The sequence below is a fragment of the Crocuta crocuta genome, unplaced genomic scaffold, assembly GCF_008692635.1.
Source record: "Crocuta crocuta isolate KB4526 unplaced genomic scaffold, BGI_CrCroc_1.0 scaffold246, whole genome shotgun sequence".
Taxonomy (NCBI): Eukaryota; Metazoa; Chordata; class Mammalia; order Carnivora; family Hyaenidae; genus Crocuta; species Crocuta crocuta.
This window is the reverse complement of record NW_027531902.1, coordinates 2,160,175-2,179,289: the sequence shown is the minus strand read 5'-3', so window position 1 is coordinate 2,179,289 and position 19,115 is coordinate 2,160,175. Positions and strand designations below refer to the sequence as shown.

At 37.9% G+C, this 19,115-nt stretch overlaps 1 protein-coding gene and 3 non-coding genes across 4 annotated transcripts in view; all 4 read left to right on the top strand.

Moving 5' to 3' along the window:
• Positions 1-19,115, top strand: part of WDR43 (WD repeat domain 43) — a 45,881-nt gene that overhangs the window by 16,357 nt on the left and 10,409 nt on the right. The window contains exons 4-11 of the mRNA XM_077774133.1: positions 929-1,049; positions 2,065-2,204; positions 8,387-8,489; positions 9,240-9,304; positions 11,766-11,937; positions 13,316-13,402; positions 14,242-14,373; positions 16,425-16,556. Coding sequence (XP_077630259.1) covers positions 929-1,049; positions 2,065-2,204; positions 8,387-8,489; positions 9,240-9,304; positions 11,766-11,937; positions 13,316-13,402; positions 14,242-14,373; positions 16,425-16,556 — 952 coding nt within the window. The remainder of the gene's footprint in view (positions 1-928; positions 1,050-2,064; positions 2,205-8,386; positions 8,490-9,239; positions 9,305-11,765; positions 11,938-13,315; positions 13,403-14,241; positions 14,374-16,424; positions 16,557-19,115) is intronic.
• LOC144239985 (small nucleolar RNA SNORD53/SNORD92) lies at positions 1,427-1,511 on the top strand. The gene has a single exon (XR_013337537.1). It is a non-coding gene; the product is annotated as a small nucleolar RNA SNORD53/SNORD92 (small nucleolar RNA).
• LOC144239984 (small nucleolar RNA SNORD53/SNORD92) lies at positions 13,842-13,921 on the top strand. The gene has a single exon (XR_013337536.1). It is a non-coding gene; the product is annotated as a small nucleolar RNA SNORD53/SNORD92 (small nucleolar RNA).
• Positions 14,670-14,745, top strand: LOC144239983 (small nucleolar RNA SNORD53/SNORD92). The gene has a single exon (XR_013337535.1). It is a non-coding gene; the product is annotated as a small nucleolar RNA SNORD53/SNORD92 (small nucleolar RNA).

The window sequence follows — 19,115 nt, the reverse complement described above, 5'->3', positions numbered from 1 at the left end:
TTGGTTTTAAATTTTTGACTTGTTTTATGGTACAGAAGTTTTACTTATTTAAATCAGGTTATTTTTCCCATTATGATTCCTGGTTTGTAATTGTTTTGGAAGGTCTTTCCTAAACCAGGATTATAAAAACACTCTCCTGTGTACTTTTTATACTTATTTTTAATCTGTTAGTTTTAGTTTAATCAGTCAAATTTTTGTGTGTTTAGTATAAGAGAGAAATCTACTTTTGTTTTTCCATATGAGTAGTTCGATATACTCAATGTGACTGTCAGAGCAGTGTGTTTTCTTTTACTTTATAATTAACGTCTTTTGGTAAGAGGATTGCTGCTGTTACTTCCTGATTTTTATAAGTGAATAACCAAGCCTCTTGTTTATAAAAATATTAATGTGTGCAACAAAGCACAGAGACTCATGCTGCAAATCCTATTTCAGGTATTAGAAGGGGATCATCTATACTTGATTTACTTTATTCTATCAGATGGGAGTGAACCTATGTCGATTTGAGATAGAAATAACCTTTTTGGACTATAGCTTGAGAAGTAATTTGTGTTGCTACGTAAATTAAAGGCCAAGCTGCCACACAGTGCGGGCACCGTGGTGGGGATAGGACAGACTTGGGGAGGTCCAGCCAGCCCGGTCGATTCCTGGGCATTGACAAAATCCACCTCATATACAGGATACACAGCTGCCCATTTTTCATTCTTAAATCTCTTACTCATCCACTCTGGTACCTCTTGAAAAATCTCTGGGCAGGCTGTACCTTAGTGTTATGTCCAAGGTTAGTCACCTTACACAGGCTTTTTGGGAATAATTGCATAGAACCTTAAGTGATATTTTTAATCCCCGATTTGTTTTTTGCTGTTTTTTTGCTATCAGTAAAGTTTTCTCTGCATTCATTGAGATGTTCTTGTTTCTCTTCACTTTACAGCAAATGGAAAGGTGACAATAGCAGCGTCAGTTCCCTGTGTATTAGCCCAGATGGAAAGATGTTGCTTTCAGCTGGTCGAACAATCAAACTATGGGTTTTGGAGACCAAAGAAATCTACAGAGTGAGTGAATCAAATTAGTGTAAGCCTAATAGTCATCTAGTGTAAGTATGGAGAAGGGCAGAAAGTCTGAGCCGTAGAATATTGTTTAAAAAACGAGTACAGATTTGTTATTTCAGGCATATTAAATAGTAGAATCGGTAGTTTAAGTTAGCTTCCAAATCTGGTGTGTTGATATTTAATAGGTTAGATGTGTCCATTTCACATGCATTTGAGAAATGAATAGAACAAATAAGTAGAATTTGAATTAAAAATCTTTTACTCTGCTATATGTGATATAGTAGGTTTGATTTCTACCTTAAATTTTGTGTTTAGTACATTTGCAGTATTTGACTATGGGGATACGTAGTATTTTTGAGTGTGCTGGGGGTGTACATTTGGTGCTGTGATGATGCAGTAAGATTGTGGTTTCGACTCACTGAGAGTAAAATGAGGACCTACAATTCCTTGGCTGTGTCTGAGCACCCAGGCACCCCTTTAAACACGGATAGAATTAAGTGGATCTTTAATGCAGAATGGGAAAAATAAAGATTGTGGGTAGGGCCATGGGAGTTCTAAGGGAATGGTGATTTTTCAGTATTTTCAGATGGAGTTTTAAAATTTTTTTTATTAAAAATATTTTTAATGTTTATTTTTGAGAGAGAGAGAGAGAGCGAGAGAGCACGAGCAGAGGAGAAACAGAGAGAGAGGGAGACACAGAATCTGAATTAGGTTCCCGGCTCTGAGCTGTCAGCACAGAGCCTGGCACGGGGCTCTAACCCATGAACCACAAAATCATGACCTGAGCTGAAGTTGGAGGCTTAACCGACTGAGCCACCCAGGCACCCCTCAGGTGGAGTTTTTAAAAGTACATGGAATGTAGCACAAATAATCTTGGTTACTTACAATTTAGCTGTTACCTTTAGTCTGGACTTCTGATTTCAGATATGGATCATCTGTATTGTTTATGGTCCATATGGACTCTTCACTTTTGTCACTGTTCTGTGTCCTCTCCTAAATGAGACTGAACTTTCTCTAGCACTTCACAGGACACGCGACGCCTGTTTCCTCACTCCTGTTCACTACTGTCAGACCTCCTAGTGAGAGCCAGCCCTTTGATGGGGTCACCGGCCTTTATTTCCTGTCGGGAGCAGTGCATGACCGGCTACTTAATGTCTGGTATGTAGTCCTGGGCCTGGGTGGTAGTGGTGCCTAGAAGGAATCTGTCACGGCTTATGTGGTTGATACAAATGGTCAATGTGAGACTTGCTTTATTGTATTTAAAAAAAAATTTTTGGGAACATTATATAACAGTACCACATCCTTGCTTGCTCAAATTTTTTTTTTTATGTTTTATTTATTTATGAGAGAAAGAGTGAGAGAGAGAGTGCGACAGCATGAGCAGGAGAGGTCAGAGAGAGAGGGAGATACGGAACCTGAAACAGACTCCAGGCTCTGGGCTGTCAGCACAGAGCCTGACGTGGGCTCGAACCCATGAACTGTGAGATCATGGCCTGAGCCGAAGTAGGATGCTTAACTGACTGAGCCACCCAGGCGTCCCCTTGCTTGCTTAGAGGTAGAGGGGTCTGAATATGATTGTGACTGGGCAAGTTATAAATAACCTTCTTATTTAGGTTAGGATAAATTTAGGATAATGGCTGACTTTTTTGAAAAAGAATTATTGGGTTAGTGCAGTAATGTCTATTTACTGATGTTTTACTGAGAACATTTAATTCCTTGGATATGTCTGACAATGTCCAGTAGCTTTTTTTCCCTTCCCCTTTTCTTTTTTCCCTTTTTTGTAATTTTCTTTGGAATTACTTTTTTTTTTTTTTTTTTTTTTTTTTTTTTTTTTTTNTTTTTTTTTTTTTTGTAATTTTTACTTTTATTTTAGAGAGAACGAGTGAGGGAGAGAATCTTAAGCAGGCTCCATGCTCAGTGCAGAGCCTGACATGGGCTTGATTTCATAACCCTGGGATCATGACCTGAGCTGAAAGCAAGAGTCAGATGCTTAACTGACTGAGCCACCCAGCTGCCCGTTTAAGATTTTATTTTTAAGTAGTCTCTACAACCAATATGGGGCTTGAACTTACAACCCTAAAATCAAGAGTTGCATGCTCTACTGACCAAGCTGGCCAGGTACCCCTGGAACTACTATTAAAAGTAAAAATTGATTTGGTATTAAATGGCCATCAATTAGTTTTTAAATTTAAGAAAATTAAAGAGAGTTGTTTTGGATTTTATGAGAGCTAATGGTGAAACTAACTTTTTTTAAACACCTGCTGTTCAGATAAAATAAGTGGAGATTTAAACGAAGTTTCGGGCACCTGGGTGGCTCAGTTGGTTAAGCGTCAGACTTTGGCTCAGGTCCTGATCTTACGGTTTGTGGGTTCGAGTCCCGCGTCGGGCTCTGTGTGGACAGCTAGCTCAGAGCCTGGAGCCTGCTTCAGATTCTGTGTTTCCTTCTCTCTTTGACCCTCCCCTGATCACGCTGTCTCTCTCTCTCTCCCTCTCCCTCTCTCTAAGAAATAAGTAAAACATTAAAAAAAAAAAACCAAGTAGTTTCTCATTCTAGTAATCAATTAGTTGAGCATGTTCTTGACCATATAAAGTTACTATGAATTTATACCAAATAATACTCAGATAGAAGTGGGGATCATCATTACAAGGTATGTAATTCTTGATGTAGTTGGGTTGGGAAAGGTTCATAAGGCCTAATGTGGACCTCTGTTCACCTTCAAGCCATCAAGTTCCTAAATTGATGAGCCATAGTTCCTAATTATCCATTCATAATCACAGTGTGTTGGTTTTTGAGGTGTGCCTGCTGGGATAATTCAGTTCTATAAGGTTTAACACTTACATAAGAAATTAGTAATTCCAGAAAGTTAAAATCTGCCACCAAATCATCCTGACATTACATGGATGTTTCATTCTTAAAAATGCTTCATCTGTTTGGCTCCCTAGATATAGGGGTCTCTAGCTACAAACTTTCTTCTTTTTCTTCTTTTTTAAAAATTTTAATTTTTTTTAATGTTTAATTTTGAGAGAGACAGAGTGTGAATGGGGGAGGGGCAGAGAGAGACAGAGAGAGAGAGAGAATCCAAAGCAGGTTCCAGGCTCTGAGCTATCAGCATAGAGCTCAGTGTGGGGCTTGAACCCACAAGATGTGAGATAATGACCTGAGCCGAAGTTGGATGCTCAACTGACTGAACCACCGAGGCTCCCATACAAAATTTCTTCTGTAAAGGAGAAATTGATTTCTGTTGTCTTAACATCCCTTAAATAGAATGCGTATGCCTTTGGGCTTCCTAGTAACAGAGGAATAAACTTGAAAAATTAAAAACTCATTTTAAAAGACTGCCTCCAAAGGCCATTTATGGAAAACTTTTGTGTTTTGGTAGGTAGAACAAGCCTAAGGTTCCCTGGTAGTTATCTTTGAAAGACACATTTCTGTTAGGAAATAACATTTGAAGGCTTCTTGCTGCTTGAGTGAAAATTAAGCAAAACAACAAAAACCAAAAACCACTTTTATATTACTATAAGAACAGTACTATCTCCTGTTTTGAGCTTAGATACTAGTTTCTTTTGTATAAAGTCTGATGGCAGTGATTTTGAACATGTATGGTATAAATGGCTTCAAGTTACAATTAGTATTGTTTTATGAAGAATTCATAAATGGGAATACTTAGAATAATGATCAGATAAAATTCTCAGGTTTCTTCTAGACATAAAAATATTGAGTGTTTACAGGTGGATGTGTGTTTGTGTGTGTGTATATATATATATATTTTAATGTTTATTTTTGAAGGAGAGAGTGTGCTTGCATGTGTGAACAGGGGAAGGGCAGAAAGAGAGGGAGACATAGAATCTGAAGCATCACAGAGCCTGACATGGGGCTCGAACTCACAAGAACTCACAAGCTGTGAGATTATGACCTGAGCGGAGGTCGGTTGTATGCTGAACTGACTGAGCCACCCAAGCACCTTTGTTTACTGCTGAATGTATAAAGTCTCACTGGTTGATAAAAAGAAACTGATTTTGAATTGTGTTTGCAAATCATGTTTTTTACTGTTTCTCAGTCTTTTTTTTAAAATTTGTGCCTTAGGTTTTTAAAATACCTTTATTGAGGTATAATTGATGTATAATAAACTGCACGTGTTCTTTCTCTTTTTTTTTTACCATTATCTCAATTTTTATTTTTTTCAACTTTATTGAGGTGTAGAGTTGACCTATAACATTGTGTAAGTTTAGGTTGTACAGTGTGATGATTTGTTACACATTTTTTTGGATACACGTTTTTATTACAGAGGTTATATTTTTATTACAGAGGTAATTATCAGGGTTAATTACTATCTTCATCACCTCATATAATTTCCATTTCCTTTTTTATGGCGAGAATAAAATCTGTTCTTTTAGTAACTTTGAAGTATATAATACAGTATTGTTAATTATATATAGCTGGCAGTCAGCCCAGAGCCCGACGCGGGGCTCGAACCCATGAACCGCGAGATCGTGACCTAAGCAAAAGTCGGACGCTTAACCGACTAAGCCACCCAGGTGCCCCTATCGGGATATGTTTCTTGATGAAAGTGTCTATTCATATGTTTGTCCTATTTTTTTATTAGTTTTGTTTTCTTACTGAGTTTGGAAAATTCTGTGTATATCCTGATTATACACCCATTATCAAGTATATGCTTTGCAAATATTTTCTCCTAGTATGTGCCTTGTCTTTTTGAAGCAAAGTTTTTAATTTTGATGAAGTCCAGGTCATGTTTAGAGATCTTTCCTTAATTAATCTAAGGTCACAAAGGTTTTCTCCTAAAAGATTTAGTTTTAAGGCTTGCATTTGGTTCTGTGGTCTGTTTTTAGTTAATTTGTGTATATGGTACAAGGGATGGATAGCAAATTTTTAAAAATTTTTATCTAAATTCCAGTTAGTACGCAGTGTAATATTAATTTCAGGTGTACAGTATAGTGATTTAGCACTGCCATACAATATCCAGTGTTTATCACAAGTGTACTCCTTAATCTCCATCACCTATTTAGCCCATCCCCCCCCAACCACTAGTTCTCTATAGTTAAGAGTCTGTTTCTTGGTTTTCCCCTCTTTGTTTCTTAAATATAGTATTTGTCTTTCACTGACTTATTTCACGTAGCATAATACTTTCTAGTTCAACCCATGTCACTGCAAATGGCAAGATTTCACTTTTTTTTTATGGCTGAGTAATATTCCAGTGTGTGTGTGTGGGGGGGGGGGAGAATATCACATCTTTATCCATTCATCAATGGGCTGTTTCCATTATTTGACTCTTGTAGGTATTTGGTATTGTAGAAATATCAGGATGCATGTATCCCTTTGATTAGTAGTTTTGTATTTGAATAAATACTTAGTCATGCTATTGCTAGATTATAGGACAGTTCTGTTTTTTTACATTTATTTGTTTATTTAGAGCAAGCCAGTGGGAGAGGGGCAGAGAGAGAATTCCAAGCATGCTCTGTGCTGCCAGTGAAGAGCCTGATGTGGGACTTGATCCCACAGACTGCCGGATCATACCTGGGCCAAAATCAAGAGTCAGATGCCCAGTGACTGAGCCACTCAGGCACCGCTGTTTTTAACTTTTTCATTAAATGTCTATTTAGCAGAGAGTGTGAATGGAGGAGGGGCAGAGAGAGAAGGTTACAGGGGATCTGAAGCAGGCTCTGCACTGATAGCAGTGAGCCCAGTGTGTGGCTCGCACTCACCAACTGGGTGATCGTGACCTGAGCCCAAGTTGGATGCTCAACTGACTGAGCCATCCAGGCACCCCCCTATTTTTTACTTTCTGAGAAAACTTTGTAACTGCTTGCCAGAGTGGCTGCACCAGTTTGCATTCCTGAACGGATGGAAATTTATGTTTTTGTGTTGAACAGACTATTTCCAGTGAACTGGTTTTGCATACATGTATGGATATTCACATACAATTGGTACTTCTTATTTGGAGTTGTTATATATGAAGTCCTTGAGTAAACTGAGTTAGTGATACTGAATGATGATTCCTCTGGGAAATACAAGTTTAGGTTTCTGCAAGCCTTGTTGGTCATGTTTTTGTCATCTAAGCAATATATAGCCTTGTTTTATGTGTGTTTCTGATTAAAAATACTTGATGTATATAGTTGATTAACTCCTGTCAGAACAAAGTTTATTTAACAAATATTTTTTTCCTATAAGGGCATATCACAACTATTTTTTTTTTTTGCTCTTAGGTAACATGAGACAGCACTTTAGCACTATACTTAGGGCACTCTTTATTTATCGTTATTTTTAGAGAGAGAGGGCATAAGTGAGTGAGGGACAGAGAGAAAGAGAGAGAAGTGGTGCTCACCCGAATTTGGGCTTGAACTCCGTTGAAGCGGGGTGTGAGGCTCATGTTAACCTGATGGAGGGCTTGAACTCACAAACCGTGAGATCATGACCTGAGCCAGAGTCTGGTGCTTAACTTACTGAGCCATTCAGGCACCCCCTTAAGGGACATTTTAAGCAGTGAAATCACCAACAAAAAGCATGAAAGCAAAAAAAGTGGCACTAAGAAACACTTTTTAGTGTTCTAAATAATACAAATGATAATAAATAGTACTGATAATACTTCTGTAGTGTGAGAGCTGAAGTAGGAAGTCAGAGCATAGTCTTGTTTAACATTGTGGGAAACTCATTATTTTTCACGGCTCTGAGCATTTTTCACTGTTCTGTTCAAGACCATGGAAGTTCCACAAATTCTATCAGAGGCTGACAAATTTTAGCAAGTAGGCAAATTCTCAGAGAAGGAATCCACAAATAATGAGGATCATTTGGGTTAAATGTATGCATTTAACTATTTTGGACTCTGTTTTGTTTGTCTTGCTATTGTGTGAATTCTCAGATTAATCTATAGATTTAGTATAAACCCAGTCAAAATCCCAGCAGACTCTTTTGTAGAAATTGACCATCTGATTTTAAAATTCAAAGAGAAATGCAAAGGACATAGAATAGCCAAAACAACATTGAAAAAGCAGAAAAAAGTGTCTGATTTCTGGACTTGTCAAGCTACAATAATCAAAACAGTGTGGTACTGGCATCAAGATAAACAAATAGATTAGTGGAAAAGAATAGAGAACGTTATTCATGGTTTAAATCTGCATAAGGGCATTAGTGTTTTCTCTTTTCCCTGCAACCATGTTAAATGGCAATGACACAGATGGGTCCAAGATTAATCTGTAGTCACTTTATTTAGCTTTCAAAAGATGCAAAAGCTATTGGGAATCTAATACTGTTCCTCCGTTTAGGTGCTCGTCTTTTTTTCTGTTATTAAATTTCTTATAACCTAATCATGGGTTTTGTTATCTAGGCAGGTCCGATCAGAAAACAAAGAAAAGAATGCAGTGATGTCTTTTACAGTTACAGATGAACCTGTCTATATTGACTTGACGTTGTCAGAAAATAAAGAAGAGGTAAATGGCTCAATTTTTGAGAATTTGTTTTTGGATTTCACAAATTATATTTTTAAAGTTAGTGTTTTGATGATTTAATGATTTGGGAAAGAAGGGGATGTGAGGGATGAAAGAACAAAATAAAACAAGAATCTTAGAATGTCCAGAGTAATCATTAAATAAATCACTATGGTGTACACTTATGAGCAGGGGGACCGTGCCCAGTGGTGTTTTCAGGGATCTGTTTTTTAATAGTTTTTAACTTTTATTTATTTTTGAGAGAGCATGAGAAGGGGAGGTGCAGAGAAAGAGGGAGACACAGAATGAAGCAGCTCTAGGCTGTGAGCTGTCAGTGCAGAGCCCGATACGGAGCTTGGACCCACAGTCTGCAAGATCATGACCTGAGCTGAAGTGGGATGCTTAACTGACTGAGCTACCCAGGCGCCCCTGTTTTCAGGGATCTGACTGCTCTGACACGGGGGCCTGCCAGTTTCTTTTGTCAGTGACTTTGTACTTGGTAGTGACTTTGCTCCTATAGCTTCCAGGCTGCATTCTCCTTATTACCTTTTTGGCTTAAACTTTTATTTCTATGCTTGACAACAACTCCAGTTGTTGTCTAGAAGACAGTAGTGGATTTTAAATACAAGAGTTGTGCAGCCTTGGTCTTCTAACTTTTTCTTTGGTTATTTAAAGGGGTGGGGAGGACAGTTGAAGTTTCATAAGTATATTATGAAAGCTCTTCTCCATTAATCAGTTTAATCTTTCCTTTAGCCTGTCAAGTTAGCTGTTGTTTGCAAAGATGGTCAAGTTCATCTTTTTGAACACATACTAAATGGGTAAGTAAGAAATTTCTCAAGTCAAATTTATTTTCTTTCCCCAACTTGTTTTTCTTTTCTACTCCTACCTCAGTATTCTTTGCCCTATATTACTTTTCAGTTAGATTGTTTTGAAAGCATTATTAATTCTTTATCCATATGATTATATACATTCCCAGTCAGAATTCAAGTTTTTGGAGTTGTGTCCCATTTCTTCATATTTGTGGTAGTAAAGTAGTTTTATGATACATACTTATTAAATGTTGGCAGTTCTAATGGTACATTTTGTTTGTGTTCTTAAAAGTTTATTTATATTTATTTTGAGAGAGAGAAAGTATGCATGTGTGCATGAGAGGTAGAGGGGCAGGGACAGAGGGGAGAGAGAATCCCAAGCAGGCTCTAAGCTATGAGCTTAGAGCCTGATGTGGGGCTTGATTTCATGAACTGTGAGGTCATAACCTGAGCTGAAATCAAGACTTGGAGGCTTAGCCAACTTAGCCACCTAGGTGCCCCTCTAGTGGTACATTTAAAAAAAAATTTTTTTTTAATGTTTATTTATTTTTGAGAGACAGAGAATGAGCAAGGGAGGGCCAGAGAGAGAGGGAGACACAATCCGAAGCAGGCTCCAGCTTCGAGCTGTCTGCATGGGGCCCAATGCGAGGCTCGAACCCACAAACCTTGAGGTCATGACCTGAGCTGAAGTTAGGAGCTTAACTGACTGAGCCACCCGGGCACCCTTCTAGTGATAGATTTTAAAAGAAAGGGGTTCTGTTGGAAAACTGCTTGTGAACTTGGTAAAACCTTAATTTCTAACTTTGATAATAATTTCCCTTGCCATGCATATGTGGATCAATGAAGCATGGCAATGCTATTGTTTTGGTGGATGGGGGGGTGGGGGTGTTGCTGTTAGCATGTGTAGTAATCATAGACCAAGGATCAGTAAATTATGATCTGTGGGTTAAATCCAGTATTACCATATGTGGTCCCCCCAAACTAAAATATTTAATATCTGCTCTTTATAGAAAGCTTGGCAACCTTTGCCATGCTCTGTAAACATGGTCTGAGACTCAATCATGTAAACTTCAAGGTGGTTTCAACTTTTTGTCAGTTGGTGGTATTCTTACAATCCTACTGTAGGAATTTATTTAAATATGAAATTGTTATGAAAGCATAAAACATTTTAAAACATTTAGGATGTGTAGACACTAGATTGTAAAGCTTAATTCTTCCTGCATTGAGTCCTACTCCCTAGAGGTAATTGTTAACATTTTGATGTGTAACACTTGAGACCTTTATTGATCTAGTCATACACGTATGTGGAATATATAACTAAGGGCCCAGAGATGGTGGGCTGCCGTGAGGACTTGGGCAATAGTAAGCCATTGCTTTTTATGCAGAAGATTGATGAGGTTAGACCTCATCAAGTGTCGAGTGTTTTAAGACATTGAGCTTTGAGTTATTCTGTCAGATGTGTTGAGAATAGACTACAGAGGGGTAGAAGGCCAGAAATCCTGGATAGAGATGGTTTTGGAGTCAGGATAAGCAGGAGGCGTGAGCTGGAAGGATGGTGTGGTGCACTTGTTGGGAATGAGATGTCTGCGGTGTGAGGAGTGAGAGGCCGAGACACAGCGAAGGGCAGGGCTGTTGGAGGTGGGAGGGGACGGAGCTGGGAGGACAGTGTGTCAGAAGCATCATCAGCCTCCATGGCGGATACAGAGACCGCTAAGAGAGGAATTCCTCAGGAGTAGTGTTAGACAGAATGACAGCCACTAGAATCTTGAAGAAATCATTGGATGACAGCAGGAGAGGTAGGTAGCTGGTATCTGGTAACAACACTTTCCAAGGTTTTAGGAAAAAGGGAGAAACTGCTTATCTTAATGTTCGTGAAGAGCAGGGGACACACTTAACTCCTGTCCAAGGCTTCTGACACAAAGGGTACGGAAAGCAAACAGCTATAACCTGGGAGATGTGCCCTGATGAGGCAGTCTAGAGCAAGAAGGTGAGGAAGGCCCCGGGAGAAAGAAAGCCATGATGGAATTTTGTCAATTATATTAGATGATGGAATTTTGTTGATTAGATTTTACTGATAATTTTGTTCCTGGAACTGCCTTGCAGACAAGGTCATGGTGAGGCTTTTGGGGGTTGGAAAGAACTGGAGCTGGGGCTGATTGGAACAGGGCATGTACAGAGAGTCCTCCGGGGCTGAAGCTCAAGGCGGTGAGAGAGCATCTGGGAGCTTGGGGCCCCTTGAGGGGCTTGCCAGCGTGATGGAAGGGCACGCAGGTGTCCAGGCAGATGTGGTGGCGAGGTGTTGCTAGATGAGGTCTTGACAGCAACAGCAGTGCTGTGGGGACCCTGGTGGCTCTGGTGATAGTGTGGAGGCCACAGGAGCATTACATTTCTTGACTTGATGCTTCAAAGCATTCACATGAGACATTGTTTCCAGTTTTCTAATGTTTTTTTTCTTTTTTCCCATTTCTAGATACTGCAAAAAGCCTTTGACTTCAAATTGCACAATTCAGATAGTGACACCTGGGAAAGGCAAGAAATCAACACCAAAACCCATTCCTATTCTAGCAGCTGGGTTTTGCTCAGACAAAATGTCATTGTTGCTTGTATATGGCAATTGGTTTCAGCCTACCATTGAGCGAGTGGTACGTAGATACTTCTCTGGAGTAAAGCAATATAGCATCAACATGGACATGAAAAAAAATGATTTTGGAGTGATTCATTGGTCTGCTTATTTGAATATTTAAAAAGAAGTCATGTATTTTCCTGTAACTGAAGGACCTTTCACTGGGTCCTATTATATGTATAGTTATATATGTGTAACTATATGTTATATATGTATATATATATAGTTTTACTTAACCTAGTATATCCAAGATAATTTTAATCCTTCGTATGAAAATTATTTGAGGTGTTTTATTCCCCTTCTTCCTTTACTTGGTATTGTGTCTTTGAAAATATGTGTCTGGTACATATTTTCACTTACGAGCACACCTCAGTTCGGAAGAGCCACATTTCAAGTTCTCAGTAGACCTACATCTCCAGTGGCTAACATTTTGGTCAGCACAGGTATGAATGAATTTTACCCAATTACCCAAAAGATAAATCTTAATAGAAGAGCCCTTAGTAACAGTACTCATTGAGTTTTCCAAGTGGAAATGTAATGGGTGGTACAATACTTAACTCTTTTGAAGGTTTCTTTGAAGACTTTTGGTGATTATGAAGGTGTCCAGTAGGTGATTTCTTCATCTTGCATTTATACTTCATACAGTAAGGCCCTCTGGGAGATGCTGAGTGGAATACTACATGCCCAAGCAAACTCTTGTGGAGTTTATTTTATTACTTTTTAAGACTTTAACACATGGATGTGGTTTAATAAAAACAGGAGAAAGGTGTTAAGCAGTAAACCTAATAACTCTCCTTGCTGTACCTGGACCTCCTAACCATCCTCTGCAGATGCAGCCATTGTTTCCTGTTCTGTGTCCTTCCTGATGCTGATTAATTATATGGGCACAGAGAATTACATAAAACCGTAAAGCCTTATGGGTAACATGTACTTTGCTGCATTTGATTGTCCTTCTCTTGTAATGGCATATCAGGGTTAGAGATCCACCTTAGAGCAATTTGTTCATCAGCAGTGCTGTCTTTGACTTGCTTGTGGAAGTATAGCGGGGGGGACCCTAAATAGCCCTGAGTATTCTTTACAAGGGTGGCAAACTGGAATGTTTAAAAATCTGTTATAGTTTAAAAACCTGTTGATATTTTAAAACTATACATGTGAAAAATTAGAGCAGTTCATAACCGAAGAAAGTACCCATTATGCTTAGTATCTTCACAGTTGACCCACTTTTCTCTGCTGCCATCAGTCTGAGTGGCTCAGTTTTGTGGGGAAGCTTTCTATACTTTTTTGTATTCTTATGAAAATGCACAGGTAGACATTGGCTTTTCATGTTATTCTTATTCCCAGTTGCTTTGTTTGACATTTTCCCCCTTCGTTCTCTCCCCCTAAAATTATATTCCTAGGCTTTAAGTTCCAAAGAGCCTCACATGTGTTTAGTAAGAGACATTTCAAACTGCTGGGCCCCCAAAGTAGAGACGGCTATAACAAAGGTGAGTGCATTTCATGTTAGAAGTTGAGAAAAAAGAGATTTGGGTGCACTGAATTGTTATATGATGTTTAGAGACTTTAATATCCTCCTTATGATCTTAACAAATTTGTGGGATTAAGTTTTAGGTAACAAGATTGTACAGCTTTCCTGTGCTTTTGATTTGTTGAATGAATGAGTGAATAGACAACTAAAAGTTAAAAACCTTCAGGAGTTAGCCCCTCACCCCGTGTCTGATCATTAACTAAATACCACATTTATCAATAACTTACTTTGCTGATTTCAGCATTTAAAGGAGGGATCCTGTATTTAAGGATATAAAGCCCAAAATGATGGGTCTGGAATTTAATACCATATTTATTTAAGCATTGTGATGCTTTATTTTGATAACATGGCGTGTAGATACATGTTTGGCAGTTTAATGAGAAAAGAAAAGCCAAGACCTGCTATGATGACATCCATCTATGGTTTCGCTTCTGGCTGAGTTTCAGAGATGACACCTTTCTCTTGGCTGTCTGAGCGTTCCTGGCAAAGCTGGGTCACTAGATGGGGTTGTAAAATGTACAACTTCACTGTTTCTAAGTAATCTGTAAATTGTTTTTCCTGGTTTTTATTCCTGTGCTATGAAAGCTTTAAAACTATAAACTTTCAAATTATAATTTAGAAACTTGACTAACATTCCATTAAAATTTATCTGTAATTCTTATCATATTAAGTTAATTATATTAAGATTTTCCAGTAGAAAAACCTTTTAAAAGCTGTTAGTTTTCTCATTGGGGCTAAATCTTACAAGGACTAAGGCATAATTCCCTTTGTCACCTGCTGGCTGTTCCTTTCTAACAGGTGAGAACACCAGTGATGAATTCTGAAGCAAAAGTTCTGGTACCTGGCATACCTGGGCATCATGCAGCTATCAAGCCTGCTCTTCCACAAACCGAGGAAGTAGAGACCAAAAGGAAATTAGGGGAAAATGAGGTAATACAATCACTGTGACCATTTTTGAGTTTGAACTGTAAGATGACTCATGAGACTAACAAATCTATTGGATAGAGCCAGACTTGAAACTTCTGCACCTTAACTGAGGATGCTGCTAGTTCCCTCTCTCATCCCCAGCAGCATAGGTTCCAAAATTCCAGATTGCTACCTGAGACTTCTACTTGGCCACTGTTAATGGAGAAGACAGACCCTTACTAACTAAAGAGGGTGCTGTTTGGGCCATTGCTAGCAGTCAGCTGGGTCACATAATTGATAACAGTACCTTAAGCCAGGACTTGCTGTGATGATTTCCATTGGGTTTCGCATGTTGCTGAGTTCCAGTGATGCCTTTTCTCTTGGCTGTCTGAGCAGTCCTGGCTAGTTTAGTGAGTATTGGCCTTTAAAAGTGGTCATCACCTGCCAGCTCAGAGCCTGGAGCCTCTTTCGGTCTGTGACTCCTTCTCTCTCTGACCCTCCCCTGCTCACGCTGTCTCTCTCTCTCCTAGAAATAAATAAAAAACATAAAAAAAAAAAAAAAAAGTGGTCATCACTATAACCTCTTCAAGTGCTTATAAACTTCATTTTTTCTCAGCTCCCTAGACCTTCCTGTGGTTACTGTACTTTTTTTTTTTTAATAGTATATTGTCAAGTTGGTTTACATATAACACCCAATGCTCATCCCAACAAGTGCCCTCCTCCATGCTCATCACCCCCCTTCCCCTCTCCCCCACTCCCATCAGTCCTCAGTTTGTTTTCAGCATTCAAGTCTCTCATGGTTTGCCTCCCTCCCTCTCCCCCTACTCTTTTTCCCCTTCTCCCCCATGGTCCTCCATTAGGTTCCTCCTAATCCATCTATATGTGCAAACATATGGTATTTGTCCTTCTCTGCCTGACTTATTTCACTCAGCATAACACTCTCAAGTTCCATCCATGTTGCTACACATGGCCAGATTTCATTCTTTCTCATTGCCTTGTAGTATTCCATCATATAGATAAACTACATCTTCTTGATCCATTCATCAGTTGATGGACACTTAGGTTCTTTCCATGTTTTGGCTATTGTTGAACATTGTTCACAGCAGCACTCTCAACAATGTACTTGTTTCTTTTTATGTGTCACCCTAAGTGATCTAGAATTTTAACTGTTTTATCATTAGAGAAAGATTGTTATGTTNAGTAGCTGTTCATAAAAATTATTCCTTAGTAACATGGTATCTGTATTTAAAAATAACGTGCCAACTTTTTTAGCTTGACCTAGATCCACTTCTTTAATTTCTTCCTGCCTTTTGTTTTTTTATGTTAAGATCACCTCAATAGGAAGCTTTGCCAGAGCAAATCTATTTGCCGTGGTAGTCAGAACACTTGTATTTTGATTTAGTTACTAAGAGGCTGGCAGAACATGGTTGTTAGACTTGTTTAAATAAGAGATCAGTTTTCTACAATTGAATATTTGTGTAGCAAATTGCATCATGTTTATTTACCCTTAAATTTTAGATTCTTTTATGAGGGAAACTTAGTTGTAGTAGAGCATCTCTAGAAAATAAATCATCATTTGAAATTAATAAAAAGAAAAATAGGAAAAGACATTTTAAAAATTGTTTTGGCAACATAGTTGTCTTTAGTTTTAATTTTCTTTTGATAATACCTGTTTCTTTTTTATAGATCTGAGGGTGATGATCAGGGATAGTTCGAGAAGGGAAAGTTCCTTTGCTACTAGGTCTTTTCTTGTGCTTTAATAATCAGATGCCAGATCTGTGTATTTTTTCAGTCTTTTTTAGAGCGATGTTTTTATGAATTACATTTTCAAATCATGACTTCTTGGACACTTTCAGATCACCAGGATCTGGAAGCATGGATTGCAGATAATACATTCGTCTTCATTATTGGCTTCTTGGTATAAGATTCTGTTGGAATGAGTAAGAGCCCATTTATGTTTTTCAGTGTGAACCAGTCAGTGCTTTTGCTTTTTCAGACATGGGAACAAAGTAATTCAACCAAACTACTTTAGGCCTTGTCTAGGTTAACATTAATAGGTCATTTCTGTTCTGCAGATTAGCATTGAAGAGCGCCTGGGAGCACTGGATATAGATGGAAAGAAAGAGAAGGATGACCTTCCACAGACAAATAGCTTTCCAGTTCTTCTCACACAGGGTTTAGAAAGTAATGATTTTGAAATGCTAAATGTAAGTATTAATAGCAGTTTTAAAATGAATTAAGATAGTTAATTTTTCTTAGAAAGTGACTGACCTAGCACACTCAGACTGACTAGTCATGTGATAAAGCTGTTCTGAATTTAATACTTTGTGAGTTTAGTCAAATGCATATCACCTGGTGGCACTATACAGACAGTCACCAACCTACAAAGGCATTGTATTAAATTATTTTGAACCTGGAATGCATTTTCTCATAGAAATATTGTTCTGAATTGTTATTAGGTCTTAGGCTTTAGTTCACAAAAGCCTTTATAAACATAGTGTAGCTGAATTTTAATACTCAGCATTCTAGATCACAATTTATATTTTTTTCTGTAGGAAAATGCGTTCCTGAGTTTTTACTCTGGATTCCAGAAACTTATTTCCCCCTGGCCGTGAGAGGGGGCGGTGAGGTGGAACCTTGGCAATGGGTAGGAGGTTTTGGGGAAAAATTCAAGAGGGTTGGGGGTTATCTTGTGAAGTATTTAGAGGTAAAAGTACTAGAAATTTATATAAGGGAGGCATTTATTATTTGTGTGTTTGTAAGTTGGTGACTGCTTGTATGAAGTGACTTAACTAGGTCCTCTTAATTTCCAGAATGAAGCATTGGTCTGTACAGAAAATTTAAGTATAAAAATTGGATTTCATCACTGCCTAATTAGGTTAAAGCAGTTTACATTTTCTTAAGTGCATTTGTTTTTAGTGACTCAGCAATATTGTGCCACTTAGTATTGATATACCTTTTAATATGTAGTCTGTGAATAGCATCTTTATGATTTATATTTCAATCTAAATGGGAATATCTTATATTTGTAAAGGTGATTTTGCATAATTAGAGGGGAAACCACATCCTAAAACCTAAAATTACTTGTAAAATAGTTTGTAAGTGTATGTAATTTGAAAGGTGGCTTTTAGTTTAATATAACATAGAAATCTAAGTGGAAAACAAGCTGTAGAAAACAACTGACAATGTTTTTAAAATACAGTGTAACATTTTTCATTATTGCCTCCTTAAATGTGCTTTGAAACCTTCCTCAGTAGTATAACTAAATCAGTTACCTTTTTTTTTTAAAGAAACATTTCAAAACGTTTAAAATTTATTACAGTGGACTGCCAAGGCCTCCCTGCTCAGTTTCAGAAATGATCAGCACTAGTCAGTCTGTGTGATGGTTTCACCTGTCTGCCCACGTGCCTCCCCACGTTATAGTGAAGCATATCTTTTTAGAGGCATCATTTTATCCATAAATAATCCCTTTTCAACTGACAATAACAAGTCCTTTTAAAAACAACCACAATCCGTTAACACACACAAAAAAGTAAACCGTAGTTACTTAAAATCATCAAATACCTCTGATTGTCTCCTAAACTTCTTTAGCTTTTATTTTTGCTTTCTTCAAAACAGGATCCCTGTGAAGTCCACACAGTATTGGGTAGATAGATGCCTCTTCTGTCTCTTGCAGTTAATTTTTTTAGAGAAGCTGAGTTATTTGCCTATGGAGGTTTTACATTCTGTATTTTGCCTCCTGCAAAACTCCATTTTATTGGGTTATGTAATCTAATAAATGGTATCATTTAACATGTTCTTCTATCGTATTTTGTATACACTGGTAGTTGGATCCAGAAACTTGTAGAGATGCAGGTTAGAATCTTTTTGGCACTTCAAAGGTGACAGTGTGTCCTTTTATTAGGTGTCACAGAATTGTTGGGACAAATGAAATGATGTTTAGGAAGCACTTCTTAAATTGTGAAGTATTGTACACATAAGACTTTTGCATTATTGCATTACTTAAGTAGAAGTAATTAGAAACTAGAATCCTGAAAAATTGTGTGCTGTAAAAGACTTGTAAATGTTGTAGTGAGTAGTGGGGGCTTAAAATAAGCCTTAAAAAAGTATAGAGATGTTCCCATACTGTATTACCTGGGAGATGATGCATTCACATATTCTGTACTTCTCTCTTAAAATAAAAAGCAAGACAAGTAAAAACAAATACTTGTTTCTCCTAAAAATAATCTTCCCCATTCCCAAAAGTGACCTTATGAGGATACATGAAATATAGTAGGAGGACTTTAAGAATGAAAGAGGGAGTGAGTAATGGCAGGGATACACCACATGACTAAAAGTGAGGTTAAGAATCCCTACCAAGGAGGGGCATCTGGGTGGCTCAGTCGGTTAAATGCCAACTTTGGCTCAGGTTATGATCTCACGGTTCGTCATTTCAACCCCCATGTCGGGCTCTGTGCTGACAGCTCAGAGCCTGGAGCCTGCTTTGGATCCTGTGTCTCTCTACTATAGAAAACTTGACACTAAATTTGTGGCTTTAGGAAGGTAGAAATTTGATTCAAAAGAAAAAGTCTATAGCTTAGGAGAAGAAGCCAAGTTATTGGCACCCACAGAAGATAGAGAGTTTAAGATTTTTAAAAATTTATTTAAGTAATTTTTGAAAATGCCATTTGTAGTAGTACCAAAAAGTTAGGATAAATGTATAAAAGATGATTCTCCCCCTTCATTGAAAATTACAAAAATTGAGAGAAATTAACAAAGATCTATTA